Genomic DNA, 18,855 nt, shown 5'->3' on the forward strand with positions numbered 1-18,855 from the left:
AGGGTAGGAGGAGGAGGTCCGGGAGTCCACGGAGGTTGTGGATACTGGTTGTTAACCTGAAACGGAGAAAGAGAAGGGAAGAGTTGAATGTGAACCAATTGAGATTGGTGGGAATTGGCAACAAAAATCATGAAGCTTTTGAGTTCTGCAGACCATCAGGGAGCAGCACCAATAGAATCAGCAGTGTACTGGGGGAAGAAAAAAGATGAGGGAGCAGGCCTGAAAGGAGGAATGTTCCACATGTCCCTTGTAGAGACGAGTGTATCTCAGACCCAAGTGAGCTCTGCCAGGCAGAGGAGGTTGATAATGGATGAGCTGGCCAATTCTCTGTTTGAGGAGGAAGTGAAAGGCACTCATGAGGTTCTGATGTGGGATGAAGGTGCAGAGGGACTGGACATCCATGGGCTCAGAGCAGGATACTGTTAAAGTGGCAGGGGCAGTCAGAAAAGTCATGAATGTAGGTGGGATGAGAGTGGATGTTCTCTTCAAAAATGATAAAGAAAGCAAGCCTTGAGTCTGGAATAAACAAAAAGCCCATCAACTTTAATGCCACGTGTATCCCTGATTTTCATTGCTCCCGTCATTGGTGGCCAAAGCTTTAACCATCTTTCCCCTAAACTCTGAAGTTCCCTCTTTAAACATCAGTGCCAAGTCTGCCCTTAAAATCATTTGTCTATCTGAATTTCCCCTCCTTTGGCCCAGTATCAATTGTTTTCACCTTGTATTTCTTTGAAGTGCCGTGGTCTGAATTGTGATATTAAAGTCACTATATAAATGTCGCTATATAAATGCAACATGTTGTTTGTTGTATTGTCGGGCACTCTTTATAGTAATAGTCACATCTGCATTAATCTTTGCTGAAATCACCATGATGACACTGAAATGATGTCTGATCGCACTTATCTAAAAAGGTGATGGTTATGACCCGTTTTGAACGAGTCTCTACTATCTGCAGAACAGTGGGAATGTCATCTATCTGTTGGCTGCTGTTGTGACTACAGTGTTAGATTCCTCCTGTTGGGCTCTGACTTTCACTTCTTTCCCTTCCAGGTTCGAAAGACCTTTTTCACACTGGCGTTCTGCGATTTTTGCCGTAAACTGCTGTTCCAGGGTTTCCGTTGTCAGACATGTGGGTACAAGTTCCACCAACGCTGTAGCACAGAGGTCCCCCTCATGTGTGTGAATATCGACCAGCTAGAGTAAGTACATTGGCACTGCAAAGGAGACGGTGGGGTCTATTGTTTTGGGAACGATTATTATTTAAAGCCTTTGATTGAGGTTGGACGGGAGTTAAAAGGGATCTGCATTCAGATGAACCCTTGTAATTAAATAGGTTCAAGCACAGGCCAACAGGAGCAGTCAATGCCTTTCCATTACTTTCATCTGATAAGCTTAAAAGCTCAGTGAAAAGCTAAAAAGAAAAAGCTTGGTGGTCTTGGTCCTTGACAGGAGACCCAGAGGTTGTATTCAAAGTCAACTCAATCATTGTGGCCATTTGTGGGCTGGCACCAGAAATGACTAAGGATTGTTGTAGATACCCAGTTTCCTTCAGTGAAGGGAACCTCGTGCCCATGCCCAGTCTAGGTTTACATCTATTACCCCTTGTTTGATTCACTGGAGTTCTGTGCCAGCTGGAATGATTAGGCACGGTATTCGTATTGGTTTATTATTGTCACTTGTACCGAGGTACAGTGAAAAGCTTGTCTTACAAACCGATCGTACAGGTCAATTCATTACACAGTTCAGTTACATTAGATGTAGCTATGACAAATGTACCAGCATAGCTTGGAACAGATGCATATATAAAATAGCAGAAAAGGTCATAGACTCATCTCAGATGGATGTCAACGTAATTTGCTCAAGAATTTGATCTGGGAATTGCACCCCTGAGACTTCAAATCATGGTAATTGTACTTAGTCCTTGAAGATAACGTGGTCCCCCTCTGCTGATTATGGTATAGTTTTTCACCAAGCATATTTATGGGATGTTTTATTACATAATATAAACCATAGAACATTGGGTAGCACTCTTATTTCATGGTTTAAAGGTTCATGGGTTCAACTCCAGGGAATTAAGCAAAAATATCCAGACTGCCAGTAAAATTCATTACTGTCTTTCGAATGAAACATTAAACCAGTGCCTTACCTGTCCTGTCAGGTTGACGTGAAAGAGCTCATGGCACTGGTATGAAAATAAAAGGGAAACTATAATTGGTTTCCTGACCAATACTTACTCCCCAGTCAACATTGTGAAAATACATTATCTGGTCATTATCACATCCCTACTGGTGGAAGCTTACTGTTCATAGATGTTGCATTTCCTCTGTTACAATAGGCACCGCACTTAATTGGCACAATGTACAATATAAAGTGAAGTTATCCTTGCTTCTCAACAGAGTGTTTTCAGTTTGTTAACCAAAAATAATTGGAGCAATATTGTTGAGATTTGTGAAATCTTTTCCCATTCCCTCACTTACGCTACCTTGTTAGTTATTTTCCAATCTTTTTCCAGTTTGCTAATTCTTTCACGAATCTATGAGAACCATCCAATTACCCAAGAGGATGTATCATCCATAGGAACACCAACTGGCTCAGGGCTGTATCCATCGGTCCCACCCTCCGACTCCACAGGGTAAGTCATTCTCAGGACGCTCACTCACTTCCAGTTGCTCTCTGGTGCACTCACCCCTTCCCTCGACTGTGGTCCTTCCATTCCCTCTCTGGGTCTCGCACCTCTTCCGTTGTGTATTGTCCAGGACTCGGTGAGTAGCTCCCCCATGCATCATGCCATGGACGGCACAGCAGATAGTGCTGCTGCCTTGCAATTCCAGTGACCTGAGTTCAGTCCTGACCTCGGGTGCCACCTGTATGGAGTTTCCACGTTCTGCCTGTGACCGCGTGGGTTTCTCTTAGGTGCTCCAGTTTCTTCCCACATCCCAAAGGATTGCTGGTAGAGTTACTGGTTAGTGTTGGTGGTTGACAGGAAAATTGAAGTGGTGACAGAGAGCATGGGTTGCATAGACACTGGTAGGGGAATGGGATCAATGGGATTGCTCTGAGAGCTGGCATAGACTCAGTGCCCTAAATGGCCTCTTCCTGTGTTGTAACAAAATATAAAATCAGTGAATGACCATCGCTGTTTGGAGTAAGTGATGGCAGCATAGTGAATGGTCCTGAGGATGTTACCACCTCTCACAGAAGGCCACGTGGTTGACTGAAAAGGAAGCCTTTAGACTGCAGGAAGATATAAATGGCCTGGTCAGCTGGGCAGAAAAATAATGAATGAAATTCAATCCTGTAGCAGTATTGCCACAGACAAAGGGTACTGAGAAGTGTGGGGGAAAGGAGGAAAGTTGCCGTGTTTGTCCACAGATTCGTAATGGTAACAGTGCAGGTAGATATAGTGGTTAAATAGGCATGTGGGATGCTTTGCTTTGGGAAACACAGAATACAGGAAGAGGGGGGATATTGCTGGAACTGTGTACAACACCAGTTAGACTACAGCTTGAGCACTGCGTACAGTTCTGGTCACCGTGTTAGAGGAAAGATGTTGTTGCACTGGCAGGAGTGGAAAGGAGATTTGTGAGGATGTTCCCAGTACTGGAAGACTGTAGCAGTGAGCAAAAGTCAGATGGACTGGGAGTGTTTTCTTTGGAACAGAGGTGGCTGAGCAGAGATGTAATTGAGGTGTCATACGGTTATGAGGGACAAAGGTAAATAGAAAGGATTATTCTCCAGAGCAGAAAGGTCAAAATCCAAGAAGATTTAGAAAAGAAATGGAGGAAAAAAAGAAAATAGGTGCCTGGAACTCACTGCTGAAAAGGGTGGTAGAGACATTTACCCTTGTCGTGTTTAAATAGTACTTGAAGTGATGTGACCTGTAGAACTGCAGGCCAAGTGGAGAAGGTGGGATTAGTTTGGGGAGCTCTTTTATTTCTTTCAGTATGTTTTTTCGTATTGAAAATGTTCAATGTGATCCACAACATTGAGGCTCTAACAGAAGGAACTGAGTATAGATCCTCCTTAGCTATTCATTGGATTCAGTACAATTTATAATCTGTCAACACATCAGTGTTAACATTACTGAGATTTAACCCTTCCTTGAATCCAATTCTGGATGAAGAACATGGAGGGAGGGCCTCCCAGGTGAGATTTTGTGGTGAGGGCCCTTGTCATAGGGGTGGTGGTGGTGGTGGGGGAGGAGAGGGGATTGGGAAGAGAAGTAAGAGGAGGAAGTGGTGGAGATGAATAATGAAGATGTGAAGTGGGAGGTGAGACAAGAAAGTAGAGTGAGAGAACGTGTAGGATTGAGTGTGGGGAGAGAGAAGTTGGTGAGGAAATGCTGACCTTTCTAAGAGAATTGGCTGCAGAGATTGTTAACGCAATACTGGCCTTTATAAATTCCCTAGACACTGGATCAATCCCAGTTGGTTAGACAGTAGCAAATGTAACATCACTGATTAATAAAATGGCCAGATAGGAGAACAATATTGCCAGTTAGCACGTCATTCATCACAGGTAAATGCTCGAAATCATTGTTAAGGAAGTGGTTGCGCAACATTTTTTCTCATCTTGGAGTACTGTGCTCAGTTCTGGTCACCTCACTACAGGAAGGATGTGGAAGCCATAGAGAGGGTGCAGAGGAGATTTACAAGGATGCTGCCTGGAATGCGGAGCATGCCTTATGAAAGCAGGTTGAGGGAACTCGGCCTTTTCTCCTTGGAGCGACGGAGGATGAGGGGGTACCTGATAGAAGTGTATAAGATGATGAGAAGCATTGATCAGGTAGATAGTCAGAGGCTTTTCCCCAGGGCTGAAGGGCCTGATTCTGTGCTCAGCCCAATACATTAAGGCAGATCAAGTGGAGCCGATAAAAGCATATTTGAATTTTCAAAAGGTATTCGATAAGGTGCCATTGAAATTAATAGCTCACAGGGTTAAAGGTAATATATTGGCTAGGATCGAGGATTGGCTCAAATGCAGAAAGATTATTGATAAATGGGCCATTTCAGATTGACCGGCTGTTTCTTGTGGTGTGTCACAAGAATCGACACTGGGGACCTGGCTATTTGTAATCTATTGCCTACTTTCTTTTCTTACGTCTTTAAGTTTATTATCATGAGTGGCAAGGACAGACCATTCTGGAATTCTGGAGAGATTTCTGAGGGATAATGTATATATCTGGAAAGACGGGTTGTTTAGGGGTATCCAGCATGGCTTTGTGCATGGGAGATCATGTCTAGTGAACTTGATTGAGTTTTTTTTGAGGAGGTGACCAAGAAAGTCAATGAGCGCAGGGTTGTATAAACCACATGACTTCAGTAAGGTCTTTGCTAAGATCCCACATGGTAGGCTGCTCTGGAATCCAGGGAGAACTGGCTAATTGGATACACAATTAGCTTGATGGTAGAAAGCAGAAGTTGTTTCTCAGACTGGAGGCCCGTGACCAGTGGTGTGCTTCAGGGGTTGGTGCTGGGCCCACTGTTGTTTGTCATCTATATCAATGATTTGGATAAGAATGTACAAGACATGGTTAGTCAGTTTGCAGGTGATACTAAACTAGGTAGCATAGTAGACAATGAAGAAGTTTATCAAAAATTACAGGGGTATCTTCATCAGCTGAGTAAGTGGGCCAAGGAATGGCAAATGGAGTTTAATTCAGGTGTGTGAGGTGTTACATTTTGGAAAGTCAAATCCAGGTGAACTTTCACAGTGAACAGTAGGGCCCTGGGGAGTGTTGTAGAACAGAGGGACCTTGGAGTACATGTACATGGTTCACTAAAAGTGGAGTCAAAGATAGACAGGGTGGTGAAGAAGGCTTTTGGCCTGCTGGCCTTCATAAGTCAGGACACTAAGTATAAGAGTTGGGAGGTCATGGTGCAGTTGTACAGGATGCTGGTGAGGCCTCACTTGTATTGTGTTCAGTTTTGATTACTTTGCTATAGGAAAGATGTTATTAAACTGGAAAGAGTGCAGAAAAGATTCACAAGGAGGCTGCCAGGACTTGAGGAATGAGTTATACGGAGAGGTTTGACAGGCTAGGACTTTATTCCTTAGAGCAGAGGAGACTGAGAGGTGATCTTATAGAGGCGTATAAAATCATGAGGGGCATAGATAAGGTGAATGCACTCGGTCTTTTTCCAAGAGTTGGGAACTCAAGAACTAGAGGGCATTGGTGAAAGGGGAAAGATTTAAGAGGAACTTGAGGGGCAACTTTTTTTTAAAAACACGAAGGGTGGTATCTATGTGGAATCAACTACAATAGGAATTGGTTGAGGCAGGTACGACAACAACTTTTAAGAGATGGACGGGTTTAAGATTATGGGCCAAACACTGTCAAATGGGACTAGTTTGGATGGGGCATCCCAGTCAGCATGGACCAGTTGGGCCGACGGGCCTGTTTCCATGATGTATTACTCTATGACAGAGATAGTGTCACGGCTGCGGAAAAGGTGGACGTTGTGGAGGGATTGTCTACGGAGTCTCTGTGGGTGGAGGTTAGGAACAGGAAGGGGTCGATAACGGTGCTGGGTGTTTTTTATAGGCTGCCCAATAGTGACAGGGTTATTGAAGAGCAGATAGAGAGGCAGATCCTAGAAAGGTGTGATGGGGGATTTTAATTTCCCAAACATCGATTGGCATCTCCAGACAGTGAGGGGTTTGGATGGGGTGGAGTTTGTTAGGTGTGTTCAGGAAGGGTTCTTGACACAGTATGTGGATAGACCTACAAGAAGAGAGGCTGTGCTTGATTTGATATTGGGTAATGAACCTGGTCAGGTGTCAGCTCTCTCAGTGGGTGAACATTTTGGTGATAGTGATCATAATTCTATCTCCTTTACGTTAGCACTGGAGAGGGATAGGAACAGACAGACTAAAAAGGTGTTTACTTGGAGTAAAGGGAATTATGAGGCTCTCAGGCAGGAAATTGGAAGATTAAATTGGGAACAGATGTTCTCTGGGAAAAGTATGGAAGATATGTGGCAAATATTCAGGGGGTATTTGTGTGGGGCTCTGAACAGACATGTTCCGATGAGACAGGGGAGTCATGATAGGATACAGGAACCGTGGTGTATGAAGGCTATAATAAATCTAGTCAAAAGGAAAAGAAAAGCATACAAAAGGTACAGAGAGCTAGGTAATGTTAGAGATCTGGAGGAGTACAAGGCTAAAAGGAACTTAAGAAAGAGATTAGGAGAGCCAGAAGGGGACATGAGAAGGCCTTGGCGGGCAGGATTAAGGAAAACCCCAAGGCGTTCTACAAGTATGTGAAGAGCAAGAGGATGAAATGAGAAAGGATAGGGCCTATCAAGTGCAGCAGTGGGAAAGTGCGTATGGATCCGGAAGAAATAGCGGAGGTACTTAATGAATACTTTACGTCAGTATTCACCACGGGAAAAGATCTGGGGGATCGTAGTGGGGACTTGCAGTGCCCTGAAAAGCTTGAGCATGTAGATATTAGAAAAGAGGTGGTGCTGAAACTTTTGGAAAGCATCATTAGATAAGTCGCCGGGACTGGATGAGATGTACCCCAGGTTGCTGTGGGAGGCGAGGGAGGAGATTGCGGAACCTCTGACGATGATCTTTGTGTCGTCCATGGAGACGGGAGAGGTTCCGGAAGATTGGAGGGTTGCGGATGTTGTTCCCTTATTCAAGAAGGGGAGTAGGGATAGCCCAGGAAATTATAGACCAGTGAGTCTTACCTCAGGGGTTGGTAAGCTGATGGAGAAGATCCTGAGGGGCAGGATTTATGAACATTTGGAGAGGTATAATATGTTTAGGAATAGTCAGCATGGCTTTGTTAAGGGCAGGTCCTGCCTTACGAGCCTGATTGAATTTTTTGAGGATGTGACTAAGCACATCAATGAAGGGAGAGCAGTAGATGTAGTGTATATAGATTTCAGCAAGGTGTTTGATAAGGTACCCCATGCGAGGCTTATGGAGAAGGTGAGGAGACATGGGATCCAAGGGGACATTGCAGTATGGATCCAGAACTGGCTGGCCCACAGAAGGCAAAGAGTGGTTTTTGAAGGGTTGCATTCTGAGTGGAGGTCGGTGACCAGTGGTGTACCTCAGGGATCTGTACTGGGACCCTTACTATTTTGTGGATGACATGAAGGTTGGGGGTGTTGTGGATAGTTTGGAGGGCTGTCAGAGGTTACAGAGGGACATAGATAGGATGCAGAGTTGGGCTGAGAAGTGGCAGATGCAATTCAATCCAGATAAGTGTGAAGTGGTTCATTTTGATAGGTCAAATATGTTGGCAGAATATAGTCTTAATGGTAGGACTCTTGGCAGTGTGGAGGATCAGAGGGATCTTGGGGTCCGAGTCCATAGGACGCTCAAAGCGGCTGCGCAGGTTGACTCTGTGGTTAAGAAGGCATATGGTGTATTGTCCTTCATCAATCGGGGAATTGAATTTAGGAGCCGTGAGGTACTATTGCAGCTATATAGGTCCCTGGTCAGACCCCACTTGGAGTATTGTGCTCAGTTCTGTTCGCCTCACTACAGGAAAAATGTGGAATCCATAGAGAGGGTGCAGAGGAGATTTACAAGGATGCTGCCTGGAATATGGAGCATGCCTTATGAAAGCAGGTTGAGGGAACTCGGCCTTTTCTCCTTGGAGAGACGGAGGATGAGGGGGGACCTGATTGAGGTGTATAAGATGATGAGAGGTATTGATAGGGTAGATAGTCAGAGGCTTTTCCCCAGGGCTGAATTGATGGCCACCAGAGGACATAGGTTTAAGGTGCTGGGGAGTAGATATAGATGAGATGTCAGGGGTAAGTTTTTTACTCAGAGAATGGTGAGTGCTTGGAATGGGCTGCTGGAAACGGTGGTGGAGGCTGATACAATAGGGCCTTTCAAGGGACTGTTAGGTAGGTATATGGAGCTGAGTAAAATAGAGGGCTATGGGTAAGCCTAGTAATTTTTAGGGTAGGGACATGTTCGGCACAGCTTTGTGGGCCAAAGGGCCTGAATTGTGCTGTGATTGTTCTATGTTCTATGATATTGGAGAGGAGGAAGAAAGATTGAGGCGATAATGAGGGATGAGACTGAAGGGTAGAAATAGAGGTTGAAGTGGGCCAAGGGGACAAGTACATTTGGAATCATTTACTACCAGCAATGCCTGCTCTTCCCACAGACAAAATAATTTGCTGTTCAGGAACTATCTTGGAAGCAATGCACATAGCACTCTGAGCATTAAATCATTTGCCATGTAGGTGTACTACACTGATCCCAGGAGTAATTCCTGGTCTCACCTTGTTCAGTACTTCATAATAGCCACTTTCCATGGTTGAATTCTCTTCCTGTCCGGCATAACAGCTTTGTTGAAATGCTGAAGTTCCTCAAGTATCATAGTGTGAGAGGGAGCTGTTGCCTGTGGTACTGTACTGCAGCTTGGGTTGGGAGGACAAACAGCAAGAAGACAAGTGGAAACCCGACCTGCTGCTGAGAGCATGAATAGAATGGATATTTTTGTGTTTACAGGTCCCTTTCTCACCCCGTCGCCTCCCCAACAAAATCCATCCCAATTCCACAGCCTTTCAGACCCGGGGAAGAAGACCAACGGAATCAGTTTGGACAGAGGGACAGATCATCCTCCGCTCCAAATGTACATCTCAACACAATCGAGCAGGTCAACATTGATGTAAGTATCTCTCGCATCAGATGTTTGCCATTGAGTGTTCAATGGGATAAGTATTCTGCAGTGTTGACTATGCTCAATGATATCGTTCTTCATTAGGTCAGAAGAACTTAAGCTGAAACACTAGAGCCCATAATTGAGACACGCCAGCACGGTACTATGTTGTCTTTCAGATGAGTTGTTAAGAAAAATCCATCTGCATTGAGGTAGCCTCTGACGGTCCCAAGAACAAGGGAGTTTTTTCCTATTGTTCGGGCTAATACTTATTCCTCAAACAATGCTCCTAAACAATTGGCAAGATGGCTGATCTTTCTGCTTTTATTGGAAGTTGGCAACCTGCTGTTCAAAAGTATGTCACTGAGTGTGAAAACTTTTGAGATAGCTCTTTACAATATCTGATCAGTAGATGGGGAAATAGTGATTTAACCATGTGGTACATAATGACATTGTGTCATGCATCTTTCTTGCTCTATTCATTTGGAGGTCTCACAGGTTGAGAATCCTGTGAAAACCTTTCACCCACTACACCTGGAGGCTTTGTCTCCTTGGTGGTCTTGGCAGTTATTACCGTTGTCAAAGCACTGTACACCTGGAAGCCAAAGCAGTGAAAATGGGGAGGCCAATTCACCTTGGCAACATAACAGAAGCCTGATGTTGGTTCCTGAGCCCTAAATGGGTGTTTTTGTTTTACAGAATGAGAACCATGGCTGGTTGTCTTCCCCCAAGCCTGCCCAAATGCCAGATGCACTTGGCTGAGGTCATCTAAATTGGTACAGATGTTGGAGTCTGAAACTTTTCTGATTTCCATAGCTTGTTTACTCTAAACCTTGCGCTTATCAGTCTTTGGAACAGAGTTGGTGCATGCTGTATGTAAAACTCTCCTGGGAAGGAGGTGCTGATAGTGGTTAACCATGCTGCCCCTTGAACTCTCTTAAACCTGCCCCTCCGGTGAACCCCCCAGTTGCGACAGAAATGCATCTTTTTCAGTAATCCAACTGCAACCAGTTCTTAGCAGTGCAAGTCAGTGTGATGGGATGGCTAATATTTGATTCTTGCCTTCCAGGGTCTGATCCGAGACCAAGATCTACAGCGCAGTGATGGAGGTAAGAGCATGTTGTGTGACAATCTGATCTCCTAATGGTTTACAAGTTTCTTGAAGGGAGTTTTTAAAGTGAGATTGAGGTTTTCTGGTTCTGTTGTGTACTTTTTCTTTCCTTCTTTCTTTCTTTCTCTTTGCCTCCCAACAAGTTACCTCATCCGTTTCTTGCATGAATTTTGTGCTTCTCAAAATGCCCAGCTTGCAGACAGTTGAAACCAAGGTAATACTCTGGGCAAAGTTGACAACTTATGCTGTACAGTGCTACATTAGGGCAGTTTTGCCTATGAGCCAGGATCCCCCAGAATGACCTGGATTTAGAACAAATAGTCATAGTGGAATGCTAATATGTGACACACTGTGTCTTATCTCTGCTTATAGTTTAAGTTTTAAACTGGATTTCCCATCCTTCCTGGAACGGTAGATTCAGAATGGCACAGATGGAGGCCATCTGCTTTTTCCCTGTAGCCCCGCAAATAGCTATCCCTCAAGTGCTCATCCAGTTCCCTTCTCAAAGCTGTGGCTGACTGTCCTTGCATGCAGAGTTCTGGCTCATAGGCAATTTCTGTATTTAAAAAAATATTTTTCCTCACATGCCCCTGATTCTTTACGGTGCCCTCTGTGGTCCCATGTCAATGGGGTGCTTAGTTCTGATAGAGTAATGCCAACTATCTTAATGAAAGGGCACTTAAATGTTAATGCAACAATTATTTTTGACATGTGGATAATGGAAGAAATATCAAGGTAGGTAGATGCAAGCCAGCAATGTCATTGTCGTCGGGCTTGCTTAAAGCCATTAGCTTTCCCATAATAAAGAAATAAAATCAAACCAAGCACTTCTGGGATCCTTTGATTTTTTTTTAATCTCCTTTCTCCCCAATCTCGTTCCCAGAAGTTGATTCTGTGCTGGCAGGTGACTTGCCCTCTTGCTTCATCCTAAGCGAGAGTCTGGGTATAGGTTGGTAAACTCTTTGATCACAGAGGGCATCAGAATCGAGCCTGAATCTGTCTCATTGATGGTTTCCATGCCCACATTGTGGATGAAGAGTAGGATCCCAATCTGACTTAAAAGTAAACCCTCTTTAACACAATCACAGTGCCTCAAATCTGTTATGATCAGTGAGAGCGCAAATAAGGGACCCTGTTGAGCTTCCTATATATGTGGCTCATTAAACTTTCAGGTTGTTTGGGATAATTTCAAGTTGTGTCTTCCCCATTGATCACAATAAGATTGTCAAATTCTATTGTTCAGCTAACGGTTTTACTTGTCAAGGTCATACACCTGAGTTCCCAACGGTTTCCTGCTGTCCAACTCCAGCACAACTCCTGGAGCATACAGGTGGACCTGCAGTCATCGCTGTAGCCGGCAAGTGAGAAGCCACTGGTGCCACTAGTCTTGTTCAGAGTAGGGTGTGAGGGAATCACAGTTCACCCTACTTTTGATGCTGCAGTACTGTTAACGGCACAACTGCCAGCACTATTTGACCACCACAATTTGGAAGGTTGCTATTTGTAACTATGTCTTTGCTGCTTTACATTTTAGGGGAGCATAGCTAGAAAATCTGACCCTTAACCACCCTAAGATTTTAATGAAATCTTAAAGGCTGTGTTTCAGAGCCAAATATCTGCTGATGAAGGGAAGATAATTAACTTTTCAGAGTTGCCAGATATTCTCACCACTGCTGTGGCCTTCTTCAGTGAGTTTATCTGTCTGAGCACACATATGGTGGATTGGGTTTCTACCTTCTATATTGGCTCAAGTGAGCTACATTTACTAGCCGAAATACTTTGAGAGTGCCCTGGCGACTAGTAACCAGAGTGTGAGGTGACACTCTCCAAACCCATGTTGCTTTCAGTGTGGGAGTGGGTGTCAAGGGAGAGTTCACTTTAGGAATTTGTTTAGAAATTGCCGTGTAATGTGATCAGTCCCAATTTTCCATTCTTATAGTATTGAACTCCTGTGAAATTAGCAGGAATTACAATTGACAATTACAAATAATTCTACTGTTATTCTTAAGGGGAATAAAACAAAACACTAAAAGCTATGCATTAATCCCATTTTAAGCCCAGAGTTCCTTTAGGGCAAAGCACATTGTGCACTCAGTTGATGAGCACCACCCATGACATGAGGTGTAGCCCAGTTGTAAAGCTGTGATGTCTGTCCACTTGTATGTTTCCCAGATGATTTATGAATGAGGGTTTGGCCAGCAAGGATTAAATGGGACCAGTGTGTGTATGTAAGAACTTTAGTCTCTGCTCTTTCACCGGAAAGAATTGTTGATGGACATGCACTGTACGAAACAAGGGAAGGTCTCCCAGCTGAAATCCTACAATTTTTTTTCTCTCCAATAGGAAGGAACCCTGTTTACAGGGTTTTCTTTCCCTGTTCCTTTACTCCTTTTCTTTTCTCTTCCCACAGGCCCCTTGACGCAGCCGGTCAGGTGCCTCAGGAAGTACCGCTCCCGGACTCCCAGCCCTTTGTTGCAATCTTACCCCAATGACATTGTCTTTGATTTTGAGCCTGGTCCCGTATTCAGAGGTACTTGGGCACCTCTCCTCGCATACCCACCTCTGCACGTTCCCCCCCAGACATACTTACATCGCACCACACCGGTTCTCTCACCACTGCTTCTTCACCTGAGATTCACGACCACTCCACGGATCCAGGAACTTTGGAGCAGGTAGTTTGATCAGAAGCAGTATCAGGCTGAGGCCTTGCAAGTAAAGGCTTCCCCCGCAGTGAAATCGGCTGCAAACATTATTCACTGGGAACAGCAGATGGATGCCCCAATAAGTAGGCAAACATTTGCATTGGTGGCTGGAGCAATAGAAATTGGTATGTTTCTGTGATGTTTATGTAAATATACAAGGCAATATTCAAGCAGCTAGAAGACCGCAATTTGATGAGCATGTAGCTTGTATTCAAGGGCCACAAACGTAAGACATGATTAAGCAAGAAATATCACCTGTCAGCAGTGTTCTAGGAAGATTTGAGTCTCATCCTTATCTGGACCTGCTGAAAGTTTGTTTACAATGACTTGCCCTTACATCAGAGTAAGGCAGTGATTACAGAAAGCAGTCACAAGGCCAGGGGATGTGGATGGGATATGATGCTGGGGAACAGTAACTGTGACTTGTATAGTTGTCAGCACTCATACATGCATTTATAATTCATGTGGCCTGTGATATATGTGCTTACAAGTGGCTTTTAACTCCCTCCTTTAAGTTCTTACCCATAAGCAGAGTCATAGCATTAAGATGCTGGTACAGATTTGAGGTTGTTGCTGAAAAAAATCAAAAAATGATAACCCAACACTAACCATACTGATTACTGATAAAGTTGCATGACAGAGGAAGGGGAATGTATGAAACCCATTTTAAAATGATTGCAGCAATATATTAATTATTCAGTGCAATGAAATGGCAATGTAAGAAGGGGGAATAGGTGTTTTAGATGTGTTTAATCCAGTTAGGAAAATTTGAACTTGACACGTTAAGAAATTTATTCTTTTGTGCACAGTCCATGAATTCCTTTGTGGCTCGTTTCTGTTTGTTAACCCGAATAGACAGACTGTAGTCAAGGAACGATTCAACACGTGGATCAACAAACAAGTTCCCCTGTAAAGTACTAGGTAGAAAGGGAATAATGCTCTGCTCCTCATGATGGAACCCAGGACAGAATTGTGTTTTGCCATGTAGGTGATCTGTGGATCTTCTGAAGCAAAATGCAGTGGATACTGGAAATCTCAAATAAAACCAGAAAATGCTGGAAATCCTTAGCAGTTTGGGTAACACCAATGGAAGGGAAACAGATGGTTCAGATTAGAGATGTTTCTCTCGCCACATGCTGCCTGACATGAACATTTTCTGTTTTTTAATGGTATCCTGACTTTGTTTGGGAATTGTGCAAAACTAATCGGTTTCTTTTAACAGTAAATGAAAATCAAAAATTGCAGATGTTGGAAATCTGAAGTAAAAACAGAAGGTGCCAGAAATGTTCAGCTGGTCGGGTAATGTTTTTGGAAAGAGGAACAGATTTAATGTTTCTTGTCAAAGACCCTTTACCCGGCCTCTTACCTCTTCCCTTCCCACCATCCAGCGATACAACGAGTCTTTCCTGATGAAGCAATCATTCACACGAACTTTTAGGTACTGCATTTGGTGTTCACTATGTGGTCTTCTCAGCACTGAAGATCCAAATGCAGGTTACTTCACATCTTAGAGTAGCAGTTGTGTTCAGTCTGCAGGAGTGACATCGTGCTTCCTGTCACTTACTGCTGTAACACTTCATCCCATTCTTACTCCGACCTCTCTGTGGGCTACTGTATTGTTATAACGAGGTCTAACGTAAGCTTGAGGAACAGCACGCCATCTTCTCTGTGGGCACATTAGAGCCTTCCGGACTGTGTTGAATTCTACAGCTTCAGATAACTTGCTTTCCCTGTCTGTATCAGAATGGGCCATTTCATCCATTTGTGATTTCAGATCAGTTTTTCTCTTTCCATTAGCACAGCCTGACATACTGGGCATGTCCTGCAGCCCTGCACTTTCCAGCTCTTGCATTCCTTTGTTTGTGTTCTCACTCACTAAATGCCCACATTTCAAAGCTTTTATCAACAATGTTCCCTTTCCCTAACTGTCTCCACTAACCCACCAACCAGGTGACCTAGTATATAGCTCATCTCCAGGGCAATCCTGTCCTCAGCCTATCAAAGTTATTCCCTTTGTCCTATCCGTCCCTCCCCCACCTCCCTGCAGCTTTTTCTCTCCTTCCCAACTCTGACCAAGGTCTTTGACCTGAAGCATTAACTCTATTTCTCCTTCTACAGATGCAGACTGACCTACTGAGTGTTTCCAGTATTTTCTGTTTTCATTTCTTTTCATAGTAAATTGCATTTGTATGAAGTCATCATTGTAAGTAAATGATACATAGTTAGCCTGGTACAGAATATGCTTACCATTTAACTTCATCACAGGGAATGTAGGAGCAGGTTGGAAAGAGCCAAGTCTAAGGAACACAGTGAACACTGTTCAAGTTTAATTAGCTGGTTAAGTTTCTTGCTCTTTGTCAAGTGAAAATTACCCACCCCTTTGATGCTTAAATTGTCAGGGCCATCCAGAAACGAAAGGGAAGATTTCTAGTTCTTATTTATCCTTCTAGTTCTGACAGTGAGTCAGGTTGGTGAAAGGAGACTTCTGGATCAGTATCAGGTTACCAAGACAACAGTGGATCAACTTGATTTTACGGCCTCCCATCACAAGAGGCATACCCAGCTATACCTCCAAGAGTTACGATTGCATTCTCTTTCTTGTTGGCTGACTGCTTCCAGAAAAATTCCAATAACCAGCCAAAATTATTAAAAGACATAATAATGATTTGTAGAGGTGTACAACACTGAAACAGGCCCTTCGGCCCACCAAGTCTATGCCAACCATCAAGTTCGCATCTACATTAATCCCATTTACCAGCATGTGATCCATTGCCTTGGCGATTCCAGATACCATTTAAATGATGAAAATGTCTCTGCCTCCACCACCCCACGCAGTGCGTTGCAGATTCTAACCACCCTCTAGGTGAAAAAATTCTTCCTCAACCTCTTTGGCCTTAACTTATGCCCTGTAGACTTAGACAACTCTACCATGGGGAAATGTTTAGCAGAAGTATATTATGGTGCCCCTAATGCCTAAGGTGCTTCCCTGAAATGTAACTAGACAAAAATTTGACACCAAACCAAAGAAAACAGATGACCAAATGATTTGTTGCAAGGGAAGGTTTCAAGAAGTATCGTAAAGGAGAAAAAAAGAGGCAGAGGAGATAGGGGAGGAATTTCCAGAATTATGATCTTGAAAGGTGAAGGAACAGCCACCAGGTACTTGCTCGAGGAATGGGATATGCACAAGAGATGGAGAAAAACGGAGCTCTTAAGGTTTGTAGCACTGAAGGAGGTTGCAGAGGTGAGAAGTAGTGAGGTCACGGAAGCATTCGAACAAGAGTTGAGGAATCTCAGTCTGTAAGCATTTTGGAATCTAGGAGCCAATGAGGTGAGCAAGTACAGGAGCAAGGGGCAAATGAAGCTGACCACGAGTTAGGCCGTGAGCGGCAGTTTTGGATGACCTCAACCTTTTGGGTGGTGAAATACAGGATGCTGCCAGGAGGGCATTGGAATACATGTATCTGGAAGTGATGGAGCCATGGGTGAGTGCTTCAGCAGAATTTGGTATGAGGTAGGTGTGTAGATATAACAACTCGAGGGCCTGAGCTCTCTTGGGTGAACAGATAAAACTCACAAACAACGTCACAACTCTTCAGAAGATGGTACAGTGAGCTAGCACAGTAGTCAAAGTTTAAAGTTCATTTCACTTAGTTCCAACTAATCTCTGCATCCTAGAAGGTTCAGCCAACACTTATTTGAATCCACCACTTGTCAGTAAGCCCTTCACCCACAATGGTTCACAGCCCTCACTTGGCATTTCCCCATACTCTTTCCCTAAATGCTCACCTTGTTGCATCACCATCAGCACCTTTTCTTAGATACTTTGAACAGCACAGGAGGCCATTCAATCAATCTGGTACATGCCGGTTCCCAAGGGAGCAATCCCATAGTTCCTCCCCTCCTTATTTCCCAATATCCCGGCAAATTACTCTCTCACGTGCCCATCAACTCCCCTCTGATTCTTTTTTAAATTAAATTTTAAATTTTATTTACAGCGCGGTAACAGGCCCTTCCGGCCTAAAGAGTCCGCGCCGCCCATTTTAAACCCAAATTAACCTACCCGTATGTCTTTGGAATGTGGGAGGAAACCGGAGCACCCGGAGGAAACCCACACAGACACGGGAGAACGTACAAACTCCTTACAGACAGCGACGGGAATCGAACCCCAATTGCTGGCGCTGTAATAGCGTCGCGCTAACCGCTACACTACCGTGTTGCCCTTCATTTGAAAATCAAATACCATGATTTACAGTAGCAATTCACTTACCAGCACATCTTTGGTTGTGGGCGGAAACCAGGACAACCAGGTGATACCCACATGGTCATGAAGAGAATGAGCAAACACCACACAGACAGCACACGAGGTCAGGATTGAACCCAGTTCTCTGGAGCTGTGAGGCAGCAGTGCTGACTACTGCACCACCAGGCTACCAAGGTGTCTGGCTAAGCTTCTCCAAGACCCGATTGTGCCATTGTGCCCCATTGTGAAATGGATTGGACAGTGGTATAGATTGCTGCACTGAAGGTGCCATATTATTAAGTGTAGTTATCAGAGGCCCTTTGTGCCAGAGATGGACCTCCTGCTGGAATAGCTTATTCCTATTAGATGCAGCCAATTTCTAATATAATCCAGATGTTAGTTCATTTCATGCTTAATGCATACCTTTCGAGCTTAGAGCCCATTTGCCCATTATTAACTCCAAAGCTATTTTAAAGTTGTCTCTGTTTTGTGCCATTATCGATTTTATCATGAATTGTAATTTCACCCCTTCTCAGGCCAAAAGGGCTCTGATTTTGGATTTAGCCGAGGAGACTCAATTGGAGAATGGGCTGGCTGGGCCAAGTGGCCAATTTCTGAGCAGCATATATTTAAACATGTTGGCTGGTTTGGTGTTCCAAATGAGCAAGTCAGTAACAGAACAGACTTGCACTTTCAGAGTACTTCACATCCTACCAAAATTCCTTCCGACCCAGATTCGTATGTTGAAGTGAAGTCCCTTGTAACAGTTAGGAGCACTTCCCTTCAGCAGAAAGTTATTAAGCACCAGCCTCCTGTATTCAGTGAAAAGCAGAAGGAAAAAGAGAAGGAAAACATTCTGTATGAGCAGGGAGGCACAGGATGGGGAGATCACGGTTGCTATAAATACTATGTGAGCTTGTACTCGGGGGTGGTGTGGGTGAGGGCTGGTGAAAAGGATCAGATTCAGCTTTCTTGAGGCCTTCGAACAAAATACTGCTTCTGGTCAGCACCTGGTTTCTCTGTCAAACACATTCCTGCACTGTTTTATAATTTAGAGTCACTCCTTAAGTTTAATGAAAGAAACTGTATACCTTCTCTCTGGGTTATCTATCTTCTCATTATATGCCGTATAATACCTTTTTTTGGCAAAAAGAATTCT

General features: G+C 44.0%; 1 protein-coding gene across 1 annotated transcript in view; it reads left to right on the forward strand.

Moving 5' to 3' along the window:
• Positions 1–18,855, forward strand: part of braf (B-Raf proto-oncogene, serine/threonine kinase) — an 85,119-nt gene that overhangs the window by 32,395 nt on the left and 33,869 nt on the right. Inside the window, 5 exon segments of the mRNA XM_052030384.1 lie at positions 1,051–1,199; positions 2,513–2,632; positions 9,490–9,649; positions 10,710–10,749; positions 13,162–13,281. Coding sequence (XP_051886344.1) covers positions 1,051–1,199; positions 2,513–2,632; positions 9,490–9,649; positions 10,710–10,749; positions 13,162–13,281 — 589 coding nt within the window.

Source organism: Pristis pectinata, chromosome 15, assembly GCF_009764475.1.
Source record: "Pristis pectinata isolate sPriPec2 chromosome 15, sPriPec2.1.pri, whole genome shotgun sequence".
NCBI classification, from domain to species: Eukaryota; Metazoa; Chordata; class Chondrichthyes; order Rhinopristiformes; family Pristidae; genus Pristis; species Pristis pectinata.